We start from the raw sequence: 18,751 nt of genomic DNA on the forward strand, positions 1-18,751 counted from the left end.
TAAGTAATGAAATCAACGCAGACTCAAAGCAATAAAAGTTATATATATTGCTACATATGCTCTGTGTTAATAGTTCTGCGTGTGCTGAGGGCTGTAAGTATCAAAGAAAATGGTATTTTCTGGTTACCAATAAATTAAAGTCTCCCCTTCTATTAATTCTGCAAAAGATCTTAACTACTTAGAAACTCCCTTCTGGGAGTCATTCACTGATGGTGAGTAAGTCTGAAGAGTTTCAAATCCCTTTTCATGGAGAATGAATGTGAATGCCCAAAATCTGACTCAGGATAGTATGTTTGAGGGGACAACTGTATGTGAAGTCTTAGGTCAAGCAGAAGGATGAGATAATAAGAAGAACAAAATAACCTAAAAAGAGGGGGGGGGGAGGGGGGAGGGAAGGAATCTAGATTACTGGAATATCAACATATTTGAAATTAAGGGTAGATGATATTCTCTGCAACACACAGATTGCTGAACACCATTTACATCATTCCAAAGGCAAAAGAATCACAGGACCAAAATGCTTCTCAGAAAGCATTCAGGTATGAATTCAAGAAGACGCAGTGAATAAGAGATGCAACATGAAGTTCATTCGCTTCTCTTCTTCCTTCCCTACCTGAAAGGCACAACCCTTTGACTTGGTAGTTTATTTCTGTTGAAAGAGATGCAGAAGGGCTGTGGACTGAAGTACCACACGAACTCAAACTCTATGAGCCTGACACTTGGGGAGTAAATGTTTCTGGTTAGAATATGGCCTATAGCTTTTAATGAAACACTGTCCATTAAGAACTAAAATGCCCTATGTGTGTATGTGTGTCCATGCACACAGAGCATGAGCCTGCAGACTGATAGGCTTCAAGGACTCTTATGAATAAAAAAAGTGATGTGATCAAAATTGACTATATCCTCTATCTTGTGAACAACAGGTTAACTTGGTTATTCAAGCCCCTCCATAAATGACTGATACACAGTAATAAGCCTATTTACATTTTCATTAAATGATTTCATTAGGTTTCAACCTAGTTGAATGCCTTCAAATAATTCAGATAAGCAAAATTCTGTCATTCAACTGCTTCATTCCAATAGTTTTTAAGTAGATGCAGAAGCATAAATATATAAAAATATATATATTTAATACAGAACAGTGTTCAGAAGCAAGGACATTAACAGCAGAGATCAGGGTTAGGCACACAACTCACTGTTTTTACTGGTATCCAGATTATGAATTCCTGTGACCCTTCTGAAAACATAACCCTTAAAAGACTAACTTGGATTCTTAGAGCAATTCATCCATACTAGCCAAGTAAGCAAGATTTAGAACTCACAAACAATGACAAAGGAGACAGCTACCTGCAGCAAATTACAATATTGCAAAACTTAGCAGAAAATAGAGTTTCTTTTTTTTTGTTATCCCTTATAAATGCTCTACCTTGACAGTTCTGCTGATTTCTGTACATCACATATTCCTTCTTGCCCCCTGTATCGGCATCCTGCGATTCAACCTGGGGCCCAGTGCTGCCTGCTTTGCTGAATGAGTCACCTGGAGAGCAGCAGAGCAGGGAACAGAAGGCAGTAAGTGAATGGAAAAAAAAAAACACACCCACAAATCCAAACCTGATCTCACAAGTCAGAACAGGAAAATCATGAAAGGAACGACTCCTGAAAACCTGATACAAATATTATTGGTGGCATGCAACAGTTTTCACATTTCTTAAAGCACTTGACTAAATTACTAGAATAACTACTGCAGAATGTCCAAAGCATCTTAACAATGAATAAAAAGAAAGATTTGCAAGTCCCATTTGTAATATAACTGCTAATCAATTTTTAGTGCATTTTCAGATGTCTCATGTGCAACCCAGAGAAAGGCTGAGGTGTGTCTGCTGCTCCTCTGCAATCTTCCATTGCATCCAGTCTCAGAATTAGTCTGTAGTACAACCATTACCCTCTACAGGATAAAGAATCCCTCTACAGGAATGGAAAGGAAATCTCAGCACTGCAGTATTCATTTCAGGACCAGTCCAAAAGCACTTTCCCTCTCAGAATTCTCCATAGAATTTGCATCTATCAAAATTAAATGCTACAGTCTTATCAACTTCAGCATTAACAATTAAGTCATGCCATATCTGACGCATTCCACAATGTTATCCTTAATGCAAAGCCTCTCATCTTCTGCTTTTGACAGCAGTTCACTTGGAACTTGATTTAATCTTACTTCCTACATTTATGTCTTCTCTGTCCCCCAGTTGTCCTTTACATCTCTACCCAGTTCTAACCTTACTAAATGCATTTCTCCTTTACCACTCCAAATCATTATATAGTACCCATCATTCTCTGCCTTACAAATTTGTCATTCTTTGCTGATGCAGACACTTTGTCAACAAGTGAGTTTAAATTAACCCAGCCACGCTGGAAACTGACACGGCTGACTTGACTGATCAGTGGAATATTGGAAAAATATATTTACACAGCATAAACAAATACAGTATTTTTGTATTCTCCTGTCTCTGTTACAGTTTTCATTGGACTTGGAAGCCCACGCAAGAAAGCGTTCGTTTACCTGAACACTGACATGTGTGTGCACATGTGGGCACCCTGCAAAACTGCCATTTATTCTGCACTTCATGCCATGTATGCCATGTACTTTTTATTCCATACAAAGCTGTTTTACATTCTAGCAGCAAAAATTCAACTAAAAGAAAAAAAACAACAGTGCTTCTCAAGACCTACACACATATAACTCACTACTCAATAAGATCTTAAGTTTAAGCAGCATTTGATGTGTGTAAAAGTAACCTGTTTTCACTTTCTACAAGGAAAGAATCCACTATTTCAAGCAGCACTGTAATGTCTGCTCTTTAAATACAATTGCTTATTCACCTGTCACTAATGTGCTCTCCTCTGCAGGCTCTTCTTGCAGGTCTGCAGTTCCAGACTCGTGCAATAGCAGCTCTCCATTTGCTTGTGGTTGAAGTTGCTTGGTTTGAACCTCACATGCCTTCAGACCTTCATAGGGTGCTCTGGTGTGATTCCAGAGTGCTGAATGCAGCCTGTGCACAGAGGAGCTCACAGGCCAATTTCCTACTGGTCTGGATGATTGTAGCAGGACGGGCAGCCGGGACTTCCTCAGCAGATGAGCAGCATCAGTCTGAAAAAGGCATTGAATAAAATAGGTTAACAGTTAAGTATGGGAAGTAGAAACAAGCACTACAGGAAAAATAAAGATTTTCCAGCAATATCAGTCAGCTGTCACATGAAATTGTTTTGAAAATAAGACTGTAACACCCTTGCATGGAAAACAAATATTCAGTGAGAACAAAAAACTCTGTTCCACCGGTTCAGTTTTCTGAGTGAGTGCTGCTAATGCATCCACAGCCACTGGAATGGCTTCCAGTCCATGAAGTAAGACAGCAAATTCACCCAAACAAAGGATTTTGGTCAGTAGGTCATCGACCTCAAATTTCTGTGTGTCCTAGGAAAATAGCTTATTACTCAAACTGACTTCTGTTACTACCCACTCCAATGCTTTGCCCACATGTGACTGCCAAGCAATTGTTTCCCTCAAAACCTTTTTTTTTGTTTGTTTTGAAGATCTTTCTAATTTTTCCTAAATTCCTGAACATATTTTCCTTTCTTCCTCTGCCTCCATCCAACAGGCCCTACACCTCACCCCAGCCCTTTCTAACCTTCGACCAAATGAACAGCGCTCTGCATCAGCTGCAGAAGAAATGCGCTCTGCCTGAGAGAAATTACTGATGAACATGAACAATTTTATCACCCACACACTCTATACATCGCTCTTGCAGGACTCCATCACCTACTGTAACTGACATTCCATCAATGGAGTTGGGAGGAGAAACTCAATTTCTTAGTGGAGATCACAGCATGTCAGCTGCTCACCTTGTGAAGACTCCACAAAAATAAATGCAGCCTTGGTTAAGCCATAGAGCATAAGATAGCACTATCTCCAGAAGGATAAAAACATGCTATATGTTGATGGAAGTTATATAATTGTGTGTAATAACAGTAATAAAAATCAATAATAGCATGTTCAAACAGATTTAGTTTATTCTTTTGCTGTTCATTTGCTCCACCAGCATCATCAGGCCCTGTAATTTCTTTTACCACCCAATGTATTCTGAAATACCTTTCCACATTCATTTCTTAGCAATTATAGTCTTTACACAATTTAAAATAATAAAAAGCAAGTCCCATTTTCCTAATGACATCCTCAATTCCTTTTCTACGTTCGTGAATACAAATTCATTTGGAAGCTGAAAAATAAAGCCTGTTGAGATGAACTTTTCTAGCTTTACTGAAATGCTCTTAATAGTGTCAAATTATTTCCACCTGTGTCAGGGCTGTTGTATATACACACACACTGCACAGATTACTCTAAGTTCAATTCAGCAGGCTATATGAAACAAAAGCCATTCAGATATACCAGTGTATTACACTAGACCAAACAGGAAGAATTTTAACCAGTGCTGAGGTTGCAACTCATCTGGCAAATGATGAATCAAAATAGCATGCTAAAATTTAACAAAGACAAGAACTTGAAATAAAGAGGTGACAGTGATCAGAGTTGCAGAAAGAACTCTTGGCATTTCTCACAGGGGGCAGGCAGGTCTCCATTTGCCTCCAGAAAGACTGTCCTTTGTTCCTGAGAGGTGACACCAAAGCTACCATGTGTGCTTTTACACAAATCATCACAAGTAGATCTGCATTAATAGCCCAGCTGGGATCTCCAAGCCCTCCCCCTACCAACGCACCTTAACTATTTGTTACCAACTGCCTTCATCTCTTCAAGTGTTTCCAAAGCCAGCTGCTCCAGGCAGCCCCAGAAGAGAGAGACCAGTTCCTTCGTGCCTCCAAAGGACTTGGTCAGAGCAGCCAAAAGATGGAGGCAAAACAGTCAGCCTGCCAAACACAGCTGACTAAATGCCCAGCAGCCTAAAAACACTAACAGTCACAGAATTACCAAGTGGGTTGGGTTGAAAGGGACCTGAAAGATCACCCAGTTCCAACTCCCAGCTGTGGGCTGGTTGCTGCATCCTGTCCCCAGCTCAGGCTGCCCATGGCCCCCTCCAGCCTGGCCTTGGGCATCACCAAGGATGGAGCACCTACTGCTCTGGGCAGCACTGCCAGGGCCTCGCTGCCCTCTGAGTAAAGAATTCCCTGCTAACATCTAACTTAAACCTTCCCTACAATGGCCCTAAGAACATTCCTGTTATCATTATCTTTTCTACCCACTTATTTTTTAAAAGATAGAAAAATTGCAACCAGGATGGAAAGCTTGAAAGTCTGGGAATGTAACTGAATCTCTGCCAGCAAAGATAGTTTGATTACGTGTAAAACGATCAGTGAAACAAGATGTTGTTTTTGTCAGCTGCATACATGGGTTTTGAATTCTAAGAATTCTCCATAGGGTTTCCAGGGACCAACAATGCATGACAAAATCTTGAAGTCCCAAACCATACTGAGTTGCTTACACCAGTACAGACAACATCTCTTGCTTTACAAGCACTCTCTTTTAATGAGATGAAGACAAGGAGAACAAGCCAGAACAAAAATCACCAGCTGTCAGCAACCTCTTGATCACTAAAGTCACAGAAAACATTCTTTGCAGCAGGTGCTACAACATTCTCTATTAGAAGCACACAAAATCAACAACAAGATTCTTCTTTGCCTCCCTTCCAAGACCTTCAAAGAGTTCTCACCTCAGCCTCTCCACTCGCTACTGAAACAATACGCAGGAACCCTTTAGTAGACATTACTTTGCCCCCTTTTTGTTTGGGATCACAGAGTACCTGCCTGCAAAAGGCCTGAAAACTTTAACGGCACAAGCAAACAAAGCCTGTGCACAAAGCAGATTCTGTGCTCTTAGTTCCCCAAACAAATACGAAGAACTGACCTCCCAGTTTATAAAACTTTCAGACATCCCTAAGAGAGAGACGTGATGGTAAGATGTTCATAAAAGCACAGAAGAAAGATTTGAGTTTGTTGAAATCCACCATTAGTGCTTCACCTGTGTGCTCTGAGATATTACACAAGTCTTCTAGATCTCACTTGCTACTTACACTTAATAAACCAGAGGTTCAGAACACTCTGGTTCTGCACTTTATGAGCATCTATACTGAGATATGAGGCAGCACAGAATCAGGCCACTATGCTGTAATCTATGTCTCTATCCAACAGCTATAGTATTTACTGGTGCCTAGTTCCAGTGAGGAATGAAATTCCATTAATGTTCTAAGGCATGCTGAAGGATGAAAAGCTCCAAACATTAAGAACAATTACCTTACATATATTTAGTGTACACCTCTCTTTTTAATTTTAAAAATTACACAAAAGCAAAATCTGATATTAGAAATGACACGTAGTTTTCTCTTTGTACATCTACTCCCTGGGTACTAAAAAGAGAATCTTAAACTCACTTCAGTTGTTCTCCTTGAAAAAAAGCCTCTTTCATGCTGTTCGCTCTTACACACGTTCTCCTGCTGAAGTTCTCCTTCTGCATTTAATCTTGAATATTTTGTTCTCCCTTCCGAGGCTCCTTTATTGTCTTCACATTTGAGTCTCATGACATTTTCCTCTAAAGTCATTGTTTGTGTAGCTGCATCTTTCAGTTCTGCTTTCAGCAACTCAATATCCTTATTAATCTGTGGCGTTGCATCTGCATGAAGCTTCTCTTTCCCATCAAAAGTTGATTTTAATTCTGCTTGCTGCTTTAAGAATTTATTGGCTTGCTTGAAATGTTTGAGTTCAGCTCTTAGTTGAATGATCATTTGCCTAAGATCTTCTTCATTCTCTTTCTCTGTGTCTTCACTTGAATGTTCTTGCTCAGTTGTGCTCAGATGATCTAACAGTTCATTTACAGTTTTCATTTGTTCTTGTCTGCTATACTCAGGAAGGAGGAAGGAAGAGGCATGAATTTTGATTTTTATTTAAGCAAACAAGAACACCTTCTAAGAAACACTTTTGCAGCGTCTTGACATACTTGAAATTCCCGGGAGGCTTTATTTTATGCACTAATGAATTACTCACTAATGAACAGAGGTTTTGAAACATTTTAACAGCGTGAATTGTAACACAAATTATCTCATCAACACTTTTCTTCTATTCATGACCATATCCGCTCTACCAGCCCTCTCCTCATCCATGAACAGTTAGTAAACCTCTAGTAACTAAATTAATTGTTTACATAACAGCAATAGAAGAAACAGGAATGTATTTTGAAGTGAGTTTACTCTCGGATTTAAATACTTGAAAAATAAAACTCCCACCAATACACAGGAGGCTCCAGAGGTTGATTTTTTTCTTAAATGGGTCCCTTTGTGCTTTTCTAATGTAACATGGAAGCTGGAAAAGGAGCAAGCAGCCAAAAGCCTGCCGAAATAGCTCACTACAGACCACCGCACTGCCTCACAGACCACCAGCATCCATTGACAACAGTCTTGAAAACAACACTGTACATGAAACTGAAGCCAAATAAGCTGCACTTCAGGCATAAGCAAGTCTTCAAATCCTACAGATGATACCATGTGTCCAATAAAGAACAGTTTGTGCCACTAAACATATAAACTAGCATTTTAAACAACTGTATTTATATAGTTAGCATTTGAAGTGCTACAGACTAACTAGGCTCTTTATGTCTCTGTCTGGCATCTAATGTCATTAGTGAGAATTAAGTCACCCAAAGTACAGGCTCATCACCAGCCAGTCTGGTCATTTATATCTGAATACAGAAAAAATTACACACTAGAGAGCTAAAGATGACGGTGTTGGAATCATTAGCAGACTTTTAAGTAAAGTTAACAAATAAAACAATGTTATCTGTTCATATTCTATGAGTAATAACCCCCTCATTTATCACTGACTGGTGCTTTGACAGCTAAGATCATTGGATCTCTTGGAGAGTTCTGATCAGCAATGTAAAAACACAGGACTGCTTGAGTAAAGCCAGCTGCAGTGCATGCTGAACACAGAATAGGATTTGACTTGTGTAACTCCACAGGAAATTCTGCTACCAGCACTGCTGAGTGCTCAGTATATGGAAGGTCATTGCCATTACTCTGAAAGCACAACACTGATGGGCACAGGAAGAAAAAGTCATTCAATACTGTATACAGTCATAACACTGTGGAAAGAACAAAGAAAGAAAAATGAGAGTGATCTCCAGGAAAGCTGTAATTGAGTTTTCAACCAGAAGATTAAGTGCTTTAAGCATAAAATGGGAGGGAAATAACCTAATGAGGGTGTGTTTTTTCTAGACACCTTGTTTGGTATTGTCCAGTTCCTGCATTTCAGCTGGGAATTGATTGCACTATAGTATAACACACACACAAACAGAAAAGACAGAGGCCACGAAGGGTACCAGCAATGTCTAATCAGAATTAACCCTCCAGTCACTGTAACTCCATTTCCACCGTCCATAACTTTTCACTCTTCTCACCCTTCTAAGCAATATGGATTCACTCCCTTCAGCACACCATCATTTACTGCCCTGTGTTTTCAGCTATTTTAGTATCATTGAGAACAAAACAAAAATATAAATAAATAAAAACAGAAAGCAGCAGCATGTGTTATCATCTGAGTCCTTTAGCACTGCTAGTCCCCGCTCTGAAAACATCCCTCTGTACAGTAAAGCTCCATGTATCAATAACTTTGGGGAGTTTTTTTTCTTGTAATGGTTTTTTCATAAGGAATTCTACTGATAGTATATTTCCTAATTACTTAATTGCATGATAGACTAAAATGGCTCTGAAGGCGCCTTGCCAATCTCTCAGGTAAATTAGACAGTGCCATTATCTAAATTCACTTTAGCAAAATTACTTTATTCTCTTCTCAAATAGAAATACTGTCAAAAGCAGTGCATCTCTCTCATACTTACGTAGATTCAAGTACAGATGTTCTATTTTCTCTTAAAAAAGATGTGAGCAAGTTCATCTCTTCTGTTTCATGTTCACTCATCCCTATTCTGCCAAAGTGTTTGCCAGTTGTATCATGTTCAAGCTGAGGCTTATTTGGATTCCTATAATGTCTATCTTTGTAGAAACTCTCTGAATAGCCTGATGGAGTTATCTGTTAAAAAATTGCAAATATTTTCTTATTAGATAGGTATGCAATGCTCAATTAAATTAAGGGCTGTAATCTTTTGGTAATCAGGTTTTCTAATTCCTGGTGCCCTTTATCTACATTAAGAAGCATCCACAGACATTTCACTGACCAGTTATTAATTGAAAAACAAATGAACATCTATTTCACATGATTAATTCATACAGATCAGTTATTCAGTAGTAAGCAGACTTCCCCGAAGGTATTTATTTTTGGATAGGTATGAAATTTCTGGAATGCTGCCTGCACATCGCTGCTAGCTTTCTAGTTTTAGTTTACCTTTGAATCATTTGTCTTTACAGTATCAAATTCTGTCCTGAAATCACCAGGTGCAAGCTGTGACAGCAAGGACAGGATAGAACTTAAACTATTTACAAACTGCCAGCTTCTTGCATGGAGACTTTGTTTCTACATGGGTACTCTCCAGTAATCCAGCATTCCTTTAAGTCAATGGGAGTCTTTTGTATCAACTACATGAGTATATACACCTGGTCCACGTCATGCAGTTTCATGGGTAGGCATCACCAGTGAGACACTAAAATGTTTAAGAGGCAGGAGAATCATTACAATACAACATTTACCTGCTTATCCACCTCAGAAGGACAATCCACGGGTTCATGAAGGCATATCTAGTCAACAGAGAAACACAGACATTACAAACAACAGCATGTCACTGTGCTTCAGCACAACCACTCCAAATGTGTCACTCTGTGCCATATTTTAGCACCTCACCATTTTCAAACTATTAGAAATGTCCAGCAAATGACACTTTATGATCTTCTGAGGTTCCTTTTAACTTGAATTATTTTAAGATACCATGCTGCTTTGGAATGATCAGAGTACAGCAGATTCCAGAAGCTTTTGTCAAGTACACAAATGTCTCTAGCAAGTTACCATGACATCCAGTATTCCAACCCAGAAGGATCTCAAATACTTCCCATCAATGATGGCAGCAGACAAACCTCACATCAATTGAACTACAGACTTTTTAAGGAGAAGCACAGTGCATTCAGTGCAGTCCTACCTGACTGTCCCTCTCATAAAACTGACTGCTCTGCATCTTCCTGCCATTGTCACCATCTTCAGTCTGCTTCACCTGCTCTTCTGTTATTTCAAGAAACTACACAAAGTATGGAATGATGTGAAAATGTAGCACAAAAGAATACTGTGATATGAAACATGCATAAATAAGTCAGTGACATGTCTTAAAAGAAAACAAAAAAAGCCTGCAATACAAAGTAACAAACACCAAATTAGATTTCTTCAACAAGATCAAAGAAAATTAATATAAAAACCAGGAATTATTCATATTACAGTGAAACCTTATTTTATACATTACTTCATTGTTATTTAACCCTCTCCCCTCAGATATTACAATAACAAGTGAGCATCTTTTAGGCTCTCCAGACAGAAGTCCCCTATCTTCAGTCATGTTCTCACTGTGCCTATTTTATTTTCCCACTGCCAACATTCACTTTTCCTTGTTGCACCATTAGGGCTTTTCTCCAGCACCCACAAAACAGACACTTGTCAAAGAAAGCACATGCAGCTTTCTAGAAGGAGTTACAACAGTTACATCTGCTTTGTCTAGCCTGAATTTGCCAGTTTGCAGCAAATCATATTGAATTTACCTATGATGAGGCCTTTGGAGCTGCACAGCATAAACAAGCTTTGGTCTCTTTTACTTTTTTTGCTGATATATAACTAAGTACTTAGTAATGCAGAAGAGTGAAAATAATTCATTTACAACCCTGGCTACATTCTTGTAGCTCACAGAGTAAAACTGGTGCTTTCTGGGGGAGTTCTTGCCTGCACTGTGGTATGAATTTGGCAAAATTTAGTATTTTAGGAACACTTTGGAACAAAGGTTCCCAAACTGTAGCAGACCTGAGCCAGAGAGCAGCTCCAACCCTACCCAGCTGGGAAGAATGAGCAGCAGAGCACCAGAGGAGAAGCACAGCACAGAGCCTCTGAATCACTGCAGACAGCATCCAAACAGCTCCATTTAAAGAAATCTAAGCTAAAATTTCAACCAGACTGGACATTTATATCATTTTGTTTATAGCATCTTTTTTCAGTCTAATAGAAAAAGATGGTTATTTCAGACCTTTCCTGCTAGAACCTCATTAAAAATAGGGAACATGAGTGATGGTAAATACCAACGATGCTGTGCCTAGGATGTCTAAACCACAGGCAGGATATAGCATTGGCACAGCAGATTCAGACTTGCATTAGATTCCATTTTTTACCCTTAAAGCACTATGCCAATAACATAGCACTGCTGTGTTTAACAGTCATGTAGAGCTACAGAAAAATTAACTTGAGACAAGAGGAAGCAGAATCCTGAGCACGCTCACAGAAAAAGCAGTAAACTAAGAGTATAGGTACAGAGACTGAGATGACAAATTGAAAGGAAAGAGACTGGAGCCTAGTGGTTGAGATGTGATATTTATAGTTTTGATGGATACAAAGTGTGGAGCTGAAACTTGGGACATGAAAAGAAAAGCCTGCTTCCCTGGTATCACATGCTGTAAAGTCTTGGCTCTCAGCACGTCCATCCAAGTGCAGACAAACAGGATTCTGCAGGGAGTGTTATTTTTGCTTCCCATGAACACTGGGAATTGAACACATGCGTGGGTTCGTTGTTTTTATTTTTAATTGAGCACAAAAGGTGCACATAAATGTATATGGGAAATAAATGAGAAAAGCTTTTTTTTAATCTTCTGCTCTCTAGCACTATAATCAGCTCTAATGGTTTTAAGTAACAGGATGGTGCAGTCTATTAATATATTTGCCTTTTACTATTAGAAATCTATATTCAAAATTAACTTCTAAGTCACGCTTCAATTATCTTGGTATTTTCACTTAAAACTTAGTTTTCCAGGACAACACAAAGTAAAGGCAATCTGAAAATCAGAGCAAGATAGGCAGAGCTGTGATAGACAGCAAGAACATGCATTTAAAAAGACAGCTTTTCATTGCAGTCATAGAAAATCAAAAGCCCAACCACATTTGCTAAATATGACTAAATTTCAGTTTTCCATGTAGGGTTTGATGACCTGAATCTACACATTTGTGTATTAAAATTCAACTTATTAGCATATGTAACTTATCCTCCTAATGCAACTACCTCTACTGGCTCAATATTTCCTTGCATACGAGTTTCCCAGGCCAGTATTGGATTAAATAAGCGGTGCTGCTCAGAACAGAACTCTTATGTCAGACCAACAGGTTGCAGCACACCATAACAAGGAATCGCTGCAGTTTAAGCCTGGTTCTACGTCTGAGATGCTGAAAGGAAACTTTCTGTGCTCCAAGGAACATAATCTAATGCTCAACAAAATATTAGAAGCAAATAAGTGGCTTAAGGACAGAGAAAAAAGTCTGCTAAAAATAAGCAGCCTGTTTAAAGTATTTCCTTGGGGACTGAAAACCTTTTCCTAAATGAAGCACTGATATGCTTGGTTTGTAAAGATCCCCGGGGCCCTGAAGGCTGAAATCACTGAGGCTGCTTCTCTCAGAGAAAGCAGATGTTCAGAGGACAGCACACAAACAACCTCTTTCTGCTCTCCTCACTCCCTTCCAAACACAAGGCCAAGAAATGGAGCACCGGAGGCTGGCAGGCCCCTGGGAGATGCCCTGCAGAGACCCCAGGATGCACATTTATCTGATCTGTGCTCTGGCTTTCGGAAGGAAAAGAAAGATGGGTTCATTTTAAGAACCTGAGAAGGGTGCATGCTTCTGTTCCTGTCCCAACTCCTCTTTAGCATCATCTCAGCACTACCTGCCAACAAATCCTTGCCCAAAATACACACAAGAAATAGAACATGGCCTCTCTGACAACTGCTATTAACATGCAAAATACACCGTTGTCACAATCCCTAGCCTGGAAACGAGATAGCCCTTTATTGCCAAGGCTGATGAAATAGTCCCTTTTAAGCTAAAAGCATTTAATCACAGCTCCTCTAACTTTTGAGCTCTACAGCACTGTCATCACACTGACACGCAATCAGATGTTACCAAATTTTACATTCCCATGTCTGCTACAAGAATTTTGGGGGCTTTTATTTTACAGGCTTCGCTCTTTGCCATTCCACATCTATTTTCACGTAGGCAGCTTCCTAAGCAGCCTCACACGTTCCACCCATGCCATGACAAACGCACGGTCACGATATCCTGTCATGATAACGACACAATTCCTTCGGTCTGAGCCATGGCATCAGTGGGGGTGCAGCACCCTCTGCAGGACGGCACGGCAAACAACCAGGGGAGACACCCACAGAAAGCACAAGCACTCTGAAACGGGTTGCCCACAAGCTTTCCAGTGCAGAACCATTACAACAACCTGAAAATGTATTATTTTAATAAAATTCACCACGCTCCTAAAGGCTGTTCTGTAATTTTAGCATATTTTCGATTAAAATATATTTGAAGTAAAGGTAACAAAAGCATGTCTTGAAACTGAAAAGCCAAGAATATTGTGTGATTTCTGATGACACCAAAGGAATTTGTGCCCTGTACTGAGACGATCGTGACAGGACGTTGCTTACTTGTAAAGCAAAATTAACTCTTTCTTCCTCTTCTAAACGAGGAAACCAACAGATGGCAGACCCAATAAATGCTTTAACATACATGTCGTTTCTTTAAAATCTACTAAAAACATCTCTGAACACTTGCTGAATTGAGATTGTGAGATCTTGTGTTAACCTCTTAAATTTATCTCCATCATTAATTTAAGTTCCTATAAGGAATTAACGATCTCAAGTCCCCAGGTTTTATGGTCATTCTCACTTATGTAAACCATTCCACGAAGTACATTAGAGGTGAGACTCAGATTCACTGCTTTAACACTGAAAACCTACCTCACTCTGATTTAATATCTTCACTGCTTCCTTCCCCTGAGAATCTGTTGTGAAGAATCCAAGCTGTTTCATCTTAAGTTCTTGATTAATTAACTGCAGGTCCTTAACCACCAAGAGAAGATCAGTAACCTAAACAACCAAAGGAAGAACAAGCAAAACTGATAGCATCCATGCTAGTATGAAAGCAAATTATAATATATAAATCTCTATGTAAAGCTAAACTGCAAAGTTAGAATGTCTGGGCTCCTGTAACTGCTCATAAGGCAATCTTCCTACATAAGGAAAACATGACAATGTGTTTGTAAGTTGGTGTTCAAGAAATCTCAACTTGGAAGACTCTAGTTTCCAGCTAAGATGAAGCACCAAACTTCAGTATTCAGCAACAGAAAGAAACTCAAGAGCACCTCACAACAACAGGTTGATTTATGAAGATTTTTGATTCCCTTTTTGATGCAAGGGAAGCCAGCACTACATAGAAATAGTAACACTCTGAAGCAATCTGTTCTTGTACCTCAAACACCCTATAAGACACTACCACTGAGTTATTTCACAGATATAAAATCTGCATCAGAGTGAACAGTCACATTCAAGGCTCTTGAATAGACATCAGGGACACAGACTTCCGTAGTTACATCAAGAAGGCAGCATTTGCAGAAGGTGGTGAAATGTTTTTATTAGAGCAATTAGTGTATTTGCGAAAAGCAGATCAGTATTCAGTCATAGAACCTTTTTTTCAGGCAAGAAATGGTTTATCAACATCTTTTGCTAATGCTGTCCCTGAATTTGCCAGAGGGAATACGTTCAGAGATAAAGGTAGTGTTCCTCAGAATGGGACTGATAGACAATATGGGGCTTTTTTACTTACACCTGCTCAGTGTAAGGCAAGAATCTTTCCCTCCCATTGCCCCCCCCCCCCCCATTTTGAACACTTGCCTACAATTCAGCTGCCCATGAGAAATGGAAAGCCTCACTTATGTTCAATCTCAAACAATTGCATTCAGCACAGTTCCTTATCATAAATTGATGCACTGCTCAGAGATCAACGCACAGGATGATGAGTTAGAACAGTTTTCTGAACTCCAATACTAATCTATTGCTTGACAACTGTCTGCAAATTTAATTTCTTTGAATTTCAGTTCTACTTATGCAGAATGAAGATAATATTAACCTACCTCAGGGTTCCTTTTTAACATTCCATATTTGTCAAAAAAATTGTGAAGCCCGTGATGGAGTGTGCTATACAGAATAAATTACAGACACCACTACCATATTCATGATTAATAAAGGCAGGTGAGATGTGCATTGTAGGATACTTAATACAGAAACTTTTCTTTGGAGTCGGCATACTTCATGATCACTAAAATAGGGCATTGAGTTTGAAACCTGAACCCAGCTGACTATTTGAAAAGCTTTGCAGCAGCTCACCTACCTTGCAGTTGACTCTCAAGCTCATGTTGTGTAACAAGTAGAAACTGCTCATAAAGGGTGGATCACAAACCACACAGATAAGAACATCAAATCCTTTCAGAACTAGCAAGTCATATCTAAATAAAATGCTTCTTCCCGTGAGAGACGCACAAACTACAAATGAATCAGAATGAAGTCATTAAAAGCAGTAAATATTAAAACAGATCAATACCTTTTTCTTAAGTTCTTCAAGAGACAGATGGTCTATCTGTAGGTTTAAATTATCTTGCTCTCCTAAGCAAATACTCATATAAGATGTTTGATCTCCACAGAAAGACAGCGTTTCATCTGTCAAAATAACCAAAAACAGGAATTATTTCAGAAACTCTCATTTGTTTGCAGGAAAAGAAAGCATAAGATGCAAAGAGAGGACTTTTCAAATAAGAGCCTACCAGGAAGTCTGGGGGAGGCCTGTTAAAATTGTTTCATTCCCCAAAATAAGCTTTATGTTCAATTGAACCAATTTTGTCCTTACATTTCTTTGTGCCTCTGACAACTAGACATGCTGTATTTTCTGTGGTTATCAGCATGAGTTGTGGATGCAATTCCACATTATAATCTGCATATTTAGCATTATATTTAGAAACATTTTTTAGGAAGGATAAGCAAGGCATGAGCAGTTATTCTAGCTGTATTTGTAAGAGTTAGAAGTCTCGAGGCAAAGAGCCTGGCTGGACAAGGTCACAGAATTCATTCTGCTTTGGGGCCAAAGGAACTGAAAGCAAACAGAATTGAAAATAGTTATTCATTGCCTCTACAACCACATGACTGGTTTGTTATGCTTCAATAAACACCTGTTCATTTACAGCAAAGATGACAATTCTTTAATATTATCTCATTAGACAGCGAGAAAGCATCTCTGAATTGTGACAAAGAGGAGGCATCCAAATTCTACTCCCAACTCTGACAATGACCCTATGGAAGCTGTGAGGATCTGATGATTCACAAATGATCACAAAATTTCAGGCTTCTTCCCTCACAGCTTCAGCTACAGCCCCACTGCTTCTGACAACTGGACCAGGAGTACCCACAGCTCCTATGGGCTTCTCCTGGCTGTTCATCACCTCTTTACTCTGGAGGCTGGAAACTGCGACAAAGCAGAAGCTCACCTTTGGTCACTTATCAAAGTGGAGAAGAGAATGATGCCAACATGGAAACTCTAAGTTGAAAGGCCAAGTGAACAGGCTTTGTTGTTCTTTAATGTATCCCCTAAGAACAAAATAGATCTTTCTGCACATGCAGTGAACTTTTAATATCCATCACTCTTCTACAGTTAAGTGTAAACTTAAACCATCTTCAAAGAAGTAAAACCAAACTGTATTTAAAAGCTCTAATATTTCTGAATAAACTACAAAAGAATAAAACTACTGGCTATGTTTTTCTTCTCTGGAAGTGCTTCTTGCCTTAGGAGGAGTTTACCAATTTCCTGAGACATAAGCTCTTTAGCAAAATATCATCCAATTACAAAGTTCCAGGGACAGAAAGTGATCCCATGGCCACAGAGCCAGGAATCTGATTTCTGCAGAAAACAGGAAATTCTATGGGTACAAAATTGTAGGCAGCTTGAAATGATCACTGCAGCAGAATTGCCACAGAATTACTAACATTTGCTGCGGGGAAAGAGAAAAGCTGTCCCTTTATACAACTCTTTATGAGTTCTGATTGCTCAAAGATATTCTGTTACAAATCCCCCAAATAATTTTTAGTACAGAAGGCTGAAGTCTTTCTTACACCTTTATCTAATTTCAAACGGTTCTCCTCCATCACAGCAAACTGAGTGCAATAAAACCAGTTTTCTTTTGTGCAAGAAGATCAAGAAAAGGGAAGGGCTGCACGTGCATACAGACCTTGCCTGTTTTTAGCATTCTTAACCTGATCTTCTAAGACCTTCTGGAGATTCCGAGTGGCTAGAATGTCATCCTCGAGTTGTTTCCGTAACATGAAGATCTTGTTTAATTCTGTCTGCAAGCTATTTAAACTAAGGAAAAAAGAAGAAAACCAGAAATTAAACAAAAACATTTAAGATTTTGATTCAAAGCCCTCAGTTAGGCAAGGCAGCATCTTTTACACCTCCAGGCTTCCACAAAGACCCCATTTCACACAGCCAGCACTGGTTTTCATCACACGGTTACATTGTTTTGATGCATAAGAGTTAACTAATCCCTATACAGAAAGGAGGTATCAAAGCTTTACATCCACATCCTCTTCTTGCTCTTTTGAACTGTTGCTACTTTTAAATCAGCTTAAGCAGTACAGATACACTGTATTGGGCAAATGTGAGGGTGTTTGTTTGTTTGCTTGAAGGAAAACCAAAACAACCAATCTTAGTCTATTCCATATGGTGACTATGGAAACTCTGTTCCCTTGCTACAGGGCTGTACTAAACAACCCAATGCTCCCCTAAAAAAATAAGGATTAAAAAAAAACAACCCATGTTTCATTGAAAATGAGATTCGGGCACAACCCAACTATTTTATTTCTTCCATCAGCCAGCAGTCTGCAAAAAGACCTTTCAAGTTTAAATGGTGCCAATTATCTCAACTGGGTATAAATTTCAAAACTTAAAAATGACAATTTGTCAACATGAATTAATTCCTTAAGCAGCTTTTTTTTCCCCCAGCATAGTCACCGAAGTGCTTACTTTAGCATCAGTCACTGCCCCCTGCTTCTCTCCATGTCAGCACATCCAGCTGTCCCTTGCTAGATCATTCATCCCCATCACCCTTCACCAGCACCGACAAGACAGCTACAATCAGTCCAGAGAAAGACTTAACTACGCTAAAAACTGAAATTGTAACAGTATGAAATAAACAGCATTTGATAAAAAATGTGCTACCGAACTCACTGTATTATTTATTTTGCCATCAAATTCACTCCAAACCTCAGGACTTTACGATAAATTATGCTGCCGTAGAATTTCCAACCCACAATATTGAAATGCCTAAGAATTCAGGAATCTTTCAAAACAAAATTCAAATCTGCCTTACAGGAGGCTACACAGGAGCAAACAGTGCATCATACTTGCATGAGGATAACAGCATCTTGCAGAAACACATTAATTAAAAGGCAGCATATATGAAAAGACTCTCGGTCTGTCTTCTGACAAGTGTGCTGTTGTCAGTATTTCTTGCACATGAACCCACTCCTTTAACTAACGCTCCCTGGCTCGGGAATATTCTTTGAAGAGGAAACTCTCTTAAATGCTCAGCAAAAATTAAGAAGAAAAGCAAAGCAAGACATTAGTAGAAGCTAAGTAAGCACATTCTCTCCTCCTCATGAGCTAAAGGTTTTATCAGAATAAGCATCGA

The 18,751-nt window shown here is 39.1% G+C and overlaps 1 protein-coding gene across 3 annotated transcripts in view; it reads right to left on the minus strand.

Moving 5' to 3' along the window:
* CDK5RAP2 (CDK5 regulatory subunit associated protein 2) overlaps positions 1-18,751 on the minus strand; it is a 72,750-nt gene that overhangs the window by 23,507 nt on the left and 30,492 nt on the right. For 2 of the 3 annotated variants that reach the window (XM_048965807.1, XM_048965808.1), the window contains exons 16-24: positions 17,291-17,421; positions 15,616-15,731; positions 13,977-14,105; positions 10,139-10,234; positions 9,696-9,743; positions 8,891-9,081; positions 6,435-6,897; positions 2,878-3,145; positions 1,427-1,537 (exon numbers count right to left, since the gene is read on the minus strand). In XM_048965807.1, coding sequence (XP_048821764.1) covers positions 1,427-1,537; positions 2,878-3,145; positions 6,435-6,897; positions 8,891-9,081; positions 9,696-9,743; positions 10,139-10,234; positions 13,977-14,105; positions 15,616-15,731; positions 17,291-17,421 — 1,553 coding nt within the window. The remainder of the gene's footprint in view (positions 1-1,426; positions 1,538-2,877; positions 3,146-6,434; positions 6,898-8,890; positions 9,082-9,695; positions 9,744-10,138; positions 10,235-13,976; positions 14,106-15,615; positions 15,732-17,290; positions 17,422-18,751) is intronic. The other variant, XM_048965809.1, reaches the window with a different exon arrangement.

Source organism: Lagopus muta, chromosome 19 (assembly GCF_023343835.1).
Source record: "Lagopus muta isolate bLagMut1 chromosome 19, bLagMut1 primary, whole genome shotgun sequence".
Lineage (NCBI taxonomy): Eukaryota > Metazoa > Chordata > Aves > Galliformes > Phasianidae > Lagopus > Lagopus muta.